At 33.7% G+C, this 10,871-nt stretch overlaps 1 protein-coding gene across 1 annotated transcript in view; it reads right to left on the bottom strand.

Annotated features, from left to right (window-relative positions):
• Nucleotides 1–10,871, bottom strand: part of LOC145694359 (serine/threonine-protein kinase NLK-like) — a 93,949-nt gene that overhangs the window by 14,699 nt on the left and 68,379 nt on the right. The window contains exon 8 of the mRNA XM_081770511.1: nt 10,625–10,718. Within this exon, the coding sequence (XP_081626637.1) occupies nt 10,625–10,718 (94 nt within the window). The remainder of the gene's footprint in view (nt 1–10,624; nt 10,719–10,871) is intronic.

The raw sequence follows: 10,871 nt of genomic DNA, 5'->3' as shown, positions 1-10,871 counted from the left end.
TAGCACTTGTCTTTTGTTAACCTCTGACGAAAGTGAGAGAGCTAGAGTTGTTGAAATATAAGAAATTCAACTAAGAAGAGAACGTTTGGTGAGTTTTCAACATGCATTGTTTGCACATTGTAAACATTACACTGATACAGTTTATTATGTATATAATACTATGATAGTTGTTGTATTATTAAATATATAATACAAGAAGAAATCTGTATAATATCTGTCCAAAAAGAAAGCGAACTTCCAAAAAATAAGATCAATGAACTATTCTTGACTTTCTGCTTGCCAGGGCTGCATAGTGGGATTCTTCCCAACATTTTACCGATAACTGCATCATCCTGCCTTGTGTCATTGTGGGACTGCAACCGTTGGAGTGTTCCGTATTTGTGGCGGTTCTGTAGTATTACGAAAATGAAGATTTTGGAAAAGCTGTGTGTGTGTGTGTGTTGCATCAAATTGGACAAGACATTTACAGAAACTTTGAAAATGTTGCAGGAAATGATGGGGAAGAATGTATGAGTCAAACTCAGTATTGTGAGTAGTTTCAGCGTTTTAAAGCAACAAAGAACATTCATCGAAGACGAGGCAAAAATCTGGGCGCCCATCATCATGTGATGATATTCATGTTCAGTGCGAGATGTTGTACGGAAAAATCGTCTTATGTCCTTCCGCGAGTAGAATCTGTAAGTAGTTTTGTCATATGATCTTAGTTGGAAAACTGAACATGCATTGTGTTGCTACATTCATTCATTCCACAGCTGCTAACAAATTACCAAAAAGAAACATGTGCAACGATGATAGCTTCTTGAAGTACATAGTAACAGGTGACAAACCTTGCGTCTACGACTGTGACGTAGAAAAATGGCACGGTCATCCCAATGGGACCCAAAAAAAAGCACGACAAAGTTGTTGAAACGTTAAAGCGATGCTTATTGTTTTCTGTTTTTTGTGATGTTCATTATGAATACGTCTGATGAATATTGATTTGTCATATATATATAAATGTGACGACCTTAAAATGCATGTTCAGGCTTCTGGCAATAACTAGGTCAGTTGAGTGCTGCCACCTATGTTCATTACGTAGAGAAAGAATACGAAATTGTTCGTCATACTGAATAACGAAGCAACGAGAAGTAGCACGCTTTCGAAATTAATTTCAACTGAGAGAATAAAATGAGCATGTAAACATGTTACCAAGCTTTAGTAAGGAAAAAGCGTCTCAGTGGATAACTTACGACCTTAACTTGACCACTGTCAATAAAAATTCAGTTGGCCACTAAACACGAATAATATGGCACACGTTAACAAGACATGATTACAATGTACAACACGAAATTTGTCCTTTGCTTAAAAATATGTTTTTCTAGTGTATTTTTGCAAGCAAAACATGAAATTACAATTAATTTCTTCGTATCACGTACAGTTTTTTCCGAAAAACACCAGCTTTATACATTACGTGTTTTACATAAGTAACTGTGAATTCGTTTAAAAGTTTCTTTCTACCACTTGATAACAGTAATATCGTTATTAGTTTAGCACTGTTATAAAAATAAACATTATGCTGAACCATATAGAGAAAGTTTTGTTACATAAGCATCACCAAGCGCTCCCTTCTGTTTTATGCTGTGCAACATGAAGATTGTGCTTTGCAATTAAAGGTGTTTGTAAAGATTTAACATTTGTTGGGTTTCTGTCAGTGTGGTGTGCACGAAAAGCAAACTGTTCAGTATATCAGAATGTTCCGTCACTGTAAGAACAACCCTGTTTCATTTTGTTACAGATATATGCGGTGAACTGACGTTGAAGAGTCAAAGAAGTCGCCTTATCCCTGTTATCAAATAAGATATACGGTACTTTGGATGCCGAGTCGAGGATGAAGATAAGCGATAAGTACCACCTTCCTGGAACTTGTGAAACTGGATGCAAGGTACGCGAACTGGGTTAAAATTTATAATTATATGGGCGCATGGGGAGTTATTCAAAATTAACAAAATATTGGCTACTTACCAATGAATCCTCCCTTGAAAAATTTAAGAGTTCCGAAACGTCAAAACCTTTAAATTTTTCAAGGGAGGATTCATTGGTAAGTAGCCAATTTTTTGTTAATGGGTTCAAAATTTGCCTACCAATGGTTTGGAGGGAGCCAAGAAACCATGTAAGTGACTATTACTTTTGTTTGACAAATGTAAAGGGCATCTCTTTAAAATCAAAACATTACATCCAATATCCATCATCCACCACATGTTACCTACTGCAGTACCTTCAATATAATACTTTCAAGTGACGAACCTATGGAGACTGGAGTCTATAGAGTTACTGGAACCCTTACAGGCATGCAATAAGGGTATACCAAATTTTGTTGCTTTCTACGGGAATGGAACAGCCGTGACAGAGTTAATCATTACGTGTGAAAACGATGGTCATCACGACGACGTCAACAACTCGTGAACCCTCAAGATGTTTTCCTTCCCTATCTTATTACACATCAAAATAGGTTCGATGAAAATTGTCAAAGCATTAAATCAAAATCTTTCAAGCATCTGAAGACAAAATTCCCAAGCTCAAGTGACGCAAAGATGAACGAAAGGGCTCATAAATAAGAACTGTCATGCACAATAGAGAGTTTGAATACACAGTATCGGATATAGAAAAGGCAGCATAGCAAGCATTCAAGTTAGTGTGCTCTAATTTCTCTGGTAATACTAAAGCTCCAAATTATAAAACTATTGTTAGTGATTGCTCTGCTTCCAAACCATGGGATGTCACAGATCTCTGAAATTACTACGATATAAAGGCCTTGTGTCCATCTTAAACACAAACTAAATACAACTTTCTTATAAGGCTGTCTATAATCTTTATTTTAGATTAACTAGAAATGTTACAGTTTCGGAAGTATATCACTTCCTTCTTCAGACTACTATTCCAACTGAAATCATAAATAACATTACATCATTTGTTATCTCTACCAATCAGGAATCGCTTTTCATTTAAATTCAATATATATGTTTATTCTGACAATTTTAAATTCTTAACAGACATAATACATTGTTAACAAATCTTTATATTTCTTTTAACATATATTAACTAAAATACTGTAAATACTAATTAACTACCTAAATATTGAAATTTTCTACCTGAATATTGAATACTAATTAACTACCTGAATATTGAAAAAACACACAATATTCAGGTAGTTTTTTTCAATATTCAGGTAGTTACCAGTAATTAGTATTCAATATTCAGGTAGAAAATTTCAATATTTAGATAGTTAATTAATATTTATTTTAGTTAATATAGGTTAAAAGAAATATAAAGATTTGTTAACAATGTATTATGTCTGTTAAGAATTTAAAATTGTCACAATGGACATATATATTGAATTTTAATGAAAAGTGATTCCTGATTGGTAGAGATAACAAATGATGTAATGTTATTTATGATTTCAGTTGGAATAGTAGTCTGAAGAAGGAAGTGATATACTTCCGAAACTGTAACATTTCTAGTTAATTTATAATAAAGATTATAGACAGCCTTGTAAGAAGGTGGGTTTAGTCTGAAATTACATATTTTGTATTAACATTTAGACTTCTTTCCACAAAATTTAGGGTCTGATAGTGGTGAATATGGGGAAAGGTTCTACCAGGCTATTGCAATATTTGAAAAGCGATTCAGTGGATGGTGGACTATCATCAGAGAGATGTTTTCGGATAGATACAAGAGAAAAAGATTACAACTGTCATTTCCGTAGAAATCTGTATACGTAAAATGCCTATCCCATGTCTGTGTTAATAAAATTTCATGTAACTGCACAATATAAATGGTACATATTAGAAGAAAAAGGACTTCACACATCGATTTAGCACCTCTAATTTAGTTAAAATCACCTGATTTCAACTAAAAGAGAGAACATGACCTAACATTTGTTGTACAATGTTATTAAACACACGAATCACATTATTATTCTCTGGAAGGTCCAGCATTTGATAGATTCGTTCTTTTTCATCAGCGAATCTATCCGAAGACAGGGTTAGGATATTCCCAGTAAATCTTTTCTCCTACTGCTGAGAGAGAAGTCGACAAAAATTTCTTTCAAATGTATCCGCTACAAGATAGAGAAAAGTATGGTATTATTTGAATTTATTTACATGAGACAGAATTATTAAATCACTGCGCAGGTTTGTATAGGAGACAAGAAACTCCACCGCACCTAGGGAAGGGGGATGACTGCAACAAATGTCGGGAAGGTGGGCGTTTGGAAGGATCGGGACGGGAATATATAAGTTTTCTTCATCCTTTCTTCAAAATTACGTGATTCTTTTAAAATTCCCGTCGAATTTGTACGGGGCCTATGAAGTTATAAGTGGCCTTGTTGGACTATGTTCTTTTGGGTACAAATGGGTTGGACTATGTACTGCACCAGCGGCGCAAATCCATCTTCAACATTGGGGGTGTGGGGTGGAACAAGTAAGACTTTTTTTAAGCGATGCTCAAAATATTTGTGAAGTTGAAAAACAATGCTGTGCAGGATCAGGGAGCAGAGTTGTCTTCAACATTGAGAGGCGGGCAGATTTGAGGCTTATTCTGGGGCACATCAATTTCATCTCACTTTCCTTTGTGGCAATCGGACACAAATAATCACATTTTTTCCCAAAAAAAACACATTTCAAATCGGATTATTGGGGAGACAGTCCTCCCAGTTCCAAGATAGGAGGGGACATATCTCCCTCATCCCCCCGGGATTTGCGCGATTGTACTGCACAGAAATATACACACGATTGCCACTTGGACATAAAGGGAAATTCCAACTTTTTTTTTTTTTTTGGTAAATTCATTGAATGTAACTGGAAAATCTCTTGAAATATTATTGAAAGTAAAGCTGTATTATTTATGTCGTTAATACATCATTGGTGGAAAACTAAAGTACTAATTCCAACACCTCATTAACCATAGTGTATATGAACAAGGCTTACAGAAAGACATGCTTAAGATGAGTGAGTATAACTATTCATATACTTATATAATAACCGTGTTCTCCCATGAGAGTATTCGGATGACAGTTAAACTGTAAATCTTACCTCATATGCCTCAATACTGAATAAGGACATTAACCACTACCTTATCAAGTAGCTACAAAATATATACCTTGGAAATCATGCGCATTGATACTTATTTTACATTTTTTACTTCACTGCTGCTATATTGTTGTTTTTATGCTATTCTTAATAAATGCCTGTTAGTGTATGAGAGGCAGTATATTACTGAAAATTCTGCGTTGGTGTGGTCTAATGGGCGACGATAGCGAAATGAAGGGAGTATTGAACATAGGGCTGCATAGCGCATGTGACATTCCGCTTTGTTTCATGAAATACCACCGATGGAAGATACGTCAAGGCAAGCATGGAAAGTTAAACAAAACTTTCTCTATAGTACAATTAAAATATTTAAAAACACCTAAAAAATGAAGTCCGGAGTAAATGGTGTATTGACATTTGATTTGCGGGGTACATGTGACGCTGTGTTTCCATGTATATTTTGTTTGTAATATAAACTTAGCTGTCCGATGGTAGAGAACAGCCCAATGTGATTCATTATTGTATTTCAAATAAGTTTTCCTCTACACTCTGAAACCAAGAATTCATTGAATGTGAGTAAATTATATTAAAAGTCTCTTCCATTCTATGCACAACAACTTATTCATGAGTCTAGGGTTATGTGTGTCTGATCTACGGCTGCTAGAAAGTAAGTCTGTATTTTGCTGGAAATGGCCAAGTATCAAGGAATTTATGTATGAAATCAGTTACGCTTCGCCGAAAGTTAAACTGCAATTACTCACATTTAAAGGATTACGCACAACTGAGAGTATCCGCGTTTGATTCTAATATGAATCTTTCCCTTTCCCAGATACAATGGAACTTCATTTGTCTTCCGGAACAATCACTGCGGAAGTTACGTAAGTCAGAATTTTAGTACACTATTAAATTATTACACAGTTAACGTTTGGCTCTATTTTTGAATAAATAACACAGATTTCAACATAGTCTGCACTGTTCAACAAAAAATGTTTACTAGTGACAAGCTCTACAACATTGGAATTGCTAGAATACTACTTGCCCTAACTGGGTAAAATTACCACTGGCGTCTCTGGCATGTAAAATTTGAGGGGACATCAAAGAAAGTGATTTAAATGGTACTACCTAGCCCAACCTGTTTATTAACTTCGATTCTATTTGTTACCTTTCTGCTTACCTTCACGGACCCCCTAAGGTATATCAAGAACTCGATTACAATCGTTTCACAGCCTGAATATTATATTCCAAATAAATATAATTATTATTATTATTTATAGAATAAAATATTGAATATTTTGTAGTTCAAAATATTGGGGGGGGGGGGGACGCGTCCCCCTCGTCCCTCCGCTAGAGACGCCCGTGCAAGTTACCCTGTATATTGGTTTACATAACTTCAATTGGCATACAGAGTTGTTGTACACGGTTTCAATGGAACGTATAGAAACCACATGGATATTTGAAAAAGACAATTAGCACTATTGGAATCAGGATTTCAAGAGACAGGAATCTTAGCTCGTTCAACAAATCTTCGATTTTATTTAATACGTTTCGCATTAAAAAATCAAATACGTTCAAACATAGTGATGCTATAACAATAAACATTGTATTAAAAAAAAAAAACTTTGGAAAAAGAACAAAGAAAAGAATTAATTTTCAATTAAATGTTATTAATTGTACACCATCATTATCATCTGTTTATGGGAAGGGAGTCAGATTATCTATTTATCCTCTCAATCTAACCAGTTTTATTTATTTTTTTTTATTTAATTAATTTTTTAACTTTTCCCATCGTAATTTGTGCTATATGAATAAGATCAACCCTAGAACTGAATCAAAGATTTACGATTAACTGTAAAGTGTAGCGGGAAAATAAAGTTGCTCCGTTCCATATTAGATCTAAAGATCTAATTCTAATTTTCCCCTTTAAGTTATTGTGTGATTTTGATGTAATTTTGCCTGTGCAGACATTAAACCTTACATGTATGATTTACTGAAAATATGTCATTCACTTTCTTTACAGATGGCGCTAGTTGTCAGTAAAGTGAAGAAGATAAAAGCTCGTAACATGATAGTTTCTGCATTTGAAGGGTTACAGTGTCCGGAAAATTCATGATTAAAGGAAGTTTGTGTATGGTGTATGATTGTCATTGTTGCAAAGTTGAAAAGGAATTCCCTAACAGATCACATATCTCTTAGAGGTAAGACCTGGACGACGACGCCACATTGAGAAAAATCGAAGAGATGATCCTGGAAGACCGTCGAATAACCATCCATAGCATCATGTAGCAAAGTGGATTCAACTATGGCAGTGTGTGGAAAATAATTCATGAAGAACTGCATATATATCTAAGGTGCCAGCAAGTTAGATTCCGCGTTTGTTGACTCCTCTTCAGACACAAACGTGCCGCGACATTTCTACTTACTTATTGAATCTTTTGAAGTAAGATAAGCTTTTTATTTTGTTCACCTGATAACTGTGGATGGATGATGGATATATCTATATGCTGAGACAAAAGAGATGAGCGAGGGTTGGAAGCATTTCTTCTAACTTTCCCCGAAAAGGCAAAGGTGCAAAAGTCTACCGGTAAGGTTATGCTCTCTGTTTCCTGGGACTGTTATAGGGTCATCCTTTACAGACTACTGCTCACTTCTAAGGCTTCTAAGGTAGTTACAAAATATTGCTATACAAAAACATCTCAGTACGCTCCCCAGAGGGATCCGTCTCCTTGCAGACAATGCATCCACTTATGTATTCCAAACAGCGTCTGTTGAACCTGATAGACGTAGCTTTGATATACTCCCACACCCGTTCAATTTTCCTGATCTGGTACCAAACAGCTTTTTGCTGTTCCCACAAATGAAAAATCCAATTTGAGGTTGTCATCTTGACAACAAAGATCATGTCATAATAGAGGTGGAGGAAGATATATATATATTTTTTTTAATGTAATCAGCAGGGTTCTACAATAACAGTTTTCGACAGCTGGAGTTTTCATCATATATATAAAAATTCTACATGAAGACTATGCTGAGAAGTTTTAACAAAGAGCATAAAACTTAACAGTTTCTCTCTATTACTCTATTATAAATATACCACATTGACTTGACACCTAGTCTTCCGTTTCAGGCGCTGCTGTCGGCTAAAGGAATTCCACTCTCTTTTGCTAAGGCTCTCTCGCTTAGCAGCTGCTGAACCCTTATTGGCTCAACGTGTGGGTGTGTCGGGGTGTGAGCTTTAGTTCGCATTTTTGCCACGGCTCAAGACATTTTGGCAGCACAATAGTTTAAGATAATTAAAATTTTCCGATTCCCCTTGGATTTAGTAATAATAAAGTAGACTTTCCGCTCATCTTCGGAGGATTACAAATAGTGTAAACTTCAGTACAAACTACCTATATAATGCAAGTGCAATTAATTAATGTTGATTTAAAGAAGATGGTTAGTATGGCAGACAATTAAGCTCGTAAGTCATTAATCTCAACGTAGAGTGTAACATACAAGTACTAATATCGATAAATAAACATTTAATTAAATATTACGAAGTTCGAAACGACCACACGTTGTTATTCATAGTAACGATATAAAGTTGATAAAAATAGTTTATAAGATGGCAAATTTTCATAATTATTTAGTGAGAATTAGATAATTATTGTAAATATCAAAATAATAATAGTTTTCAATTATGGTAACAATTCATTGCTCAAAATTACGATCGTCCATAACTGTTTAGAGTGGTTTGGTACAAGCGAAAAAGGAGGATTTGAGGATTTTTGATAAGTGGTCAATTGATAATATGAATTTAATAAAAATTCTTTAAGGGTAAACTTTTATAATAATTTTTTAAAATATACTATAAAGTTGTAAATAAATAAAACAAAAATAATACAATAAAGAAATAACGGCCATGTTTTTTTTTTAAAAAAAATACTCAATTATAACTGAAAAATCTACACAAAATTTGCAAACGATCAGTGAAAACAGCATCTTTCTGAAGTCTATGGTTCCCGAGAGGTCACCATCGAAAGAAGTGACTACAAACATATAAACTTTTATAGCATTTTAATATATAGGTACCCAGTGGATATTAGAAAATCGCGAAACGTGGATAGGAGGTTGTTGAACTTTAAACAAGGATTGTCTCTCTTAACAGAAAAAAATAGCTTTCACAGTAACAGAGTTCAGGAGCTACGAAAAGAAATTCTATGTACATAATACCACCACCACCAATAGGAACTAAATTATAAACTAATTTCTACTTAAAACTACAATTTATATGTACAGTCCATGTTTTCCATCTGCTCTTTTATAAGATACAAAAACAACGTCCACAATCGATTCTTACATACAAGCCTTTTCCTTGGGGGAAAAAAAATCTCACGCGAAAAAAATATCCCTTCACTCTCCGCTCATGCCCTTGTACAGTTTATATTATAATTTAGCTTTCCTTCTCTACCCTACTTGCACTTTGTTACCCTGTCTGCGAGTGTCACTCGATTCAATCTCTTCAAGTTATGGATTGTACATTACAGAATAAAAAAAGACATTTTTTTATAATCAAATTCAAAAGAGCAGCGTTGTTATCAGCATATTTGTGTTATTTCATTCAGTTTTTAGTTTTTCTTTTAAGAGTATATTCATTTGCTTTAATTATTATCTTTTCATTTTTAAAAGAAGAGCATTTACTTTTATTTTCTTTTTTTAACAAAAACATTAAGCATAACTGTTAATTATGTATCAGCAAATAATTATTACAAGTTTTATTTTAGTTTATATTTTTAAAAAATGCTCTCCTCGTCCATTACAGCGAAAGAAAAACTCATATTCCGTAAATAAATTTATGATACTGAAATAACACGATATACACTGACAAATCGGAACCAACCTTTGAGGCTAAAATTCAAAGGAGTTTCCTTTAAAAAAATAAAATAATGAACTGCATCATTTAGGGGAAGCAAATACATGCATTATATAATATTTATATAAGTGCTCCAAAAACCTTTTTAAAATTGTGTTTAAAATACATCAATATGTACAAACATACATCGCACGAAAGAAGACCAAAAAATATTTTAAATGTTTCTGAAAATAAGAATTTGTGTTACTAAGTTATAAATAATAGAATGTGTATTTTTTTTCCGCACCAAAATTAAGAGAAAAATAAAAATGCCTTTTTTTTTAGAAAAAAAAATATAGTATATATTTAAAGAAAGGAAAAATGATTGGTTGTAAGGTTTAAGGCAATAGTAAAATTTAATAAATTGTGCTTTATGAAAAAAAGAAAATAGAAGCTTCCTGTTAATTTAATTTTCTGTTATGGCGTTTCAATAAAAGAAATTTATTATATTTCTCGTTAGGCACAACAAGTAATTAATCAATTATTTATTTTTTCTATTTTTTTTAAAAAAGAAAGAAGCATATGTAAATAAAAGGAAGTCATGGACTGTACTGTACCATTAAATGTGAAGAACTCTTCGGCCTTTATCAACCACTTTGAACAGAGAATGTCTCAGAAGGAGGTATCTATTTGTTTGCTCTCCCTCATTGTCTGGCTGCAGCCTTACCTGGCAAAGCTTTTGAAGGCTGCAGACTGAGGGTTTATGCACAGTGGCACTCGACTCGAATTCAGCTGCTCCGCAATAAATTTATGCATTTCCTCTGTAAAAGAAAGAAAGAAAAAAAAAACGTTAATACTTTTCTAATAACACTACTGATATTCTGAAATTATTTAAAGGATATGAATTGATGCATGTTTATAATAATTTCTAAAAGTACTCTTTTCCCTTCCTCAGAAAATCTGGGCAAATCATG

This window comes from Thermobia domestica, chromosome 9 (assembly GCF_964235325.1).
Source record: "Thermobia domestica chromosome 9, izTheDome1.hap1.1, whole genome shotgun sequence".
Classification (NCBI taxonomy): domain Eukaryota; kingdom Metazoa; phylum Arthropoda; class Insecta; order Zygentoma; family Lepismatidae; genus Thermobia; species Thermobia domestica.
Note: the sequence above shows the minus strand (reverse complement) of the source record. Positions and strands in the feature narration are given on the sequence as shown.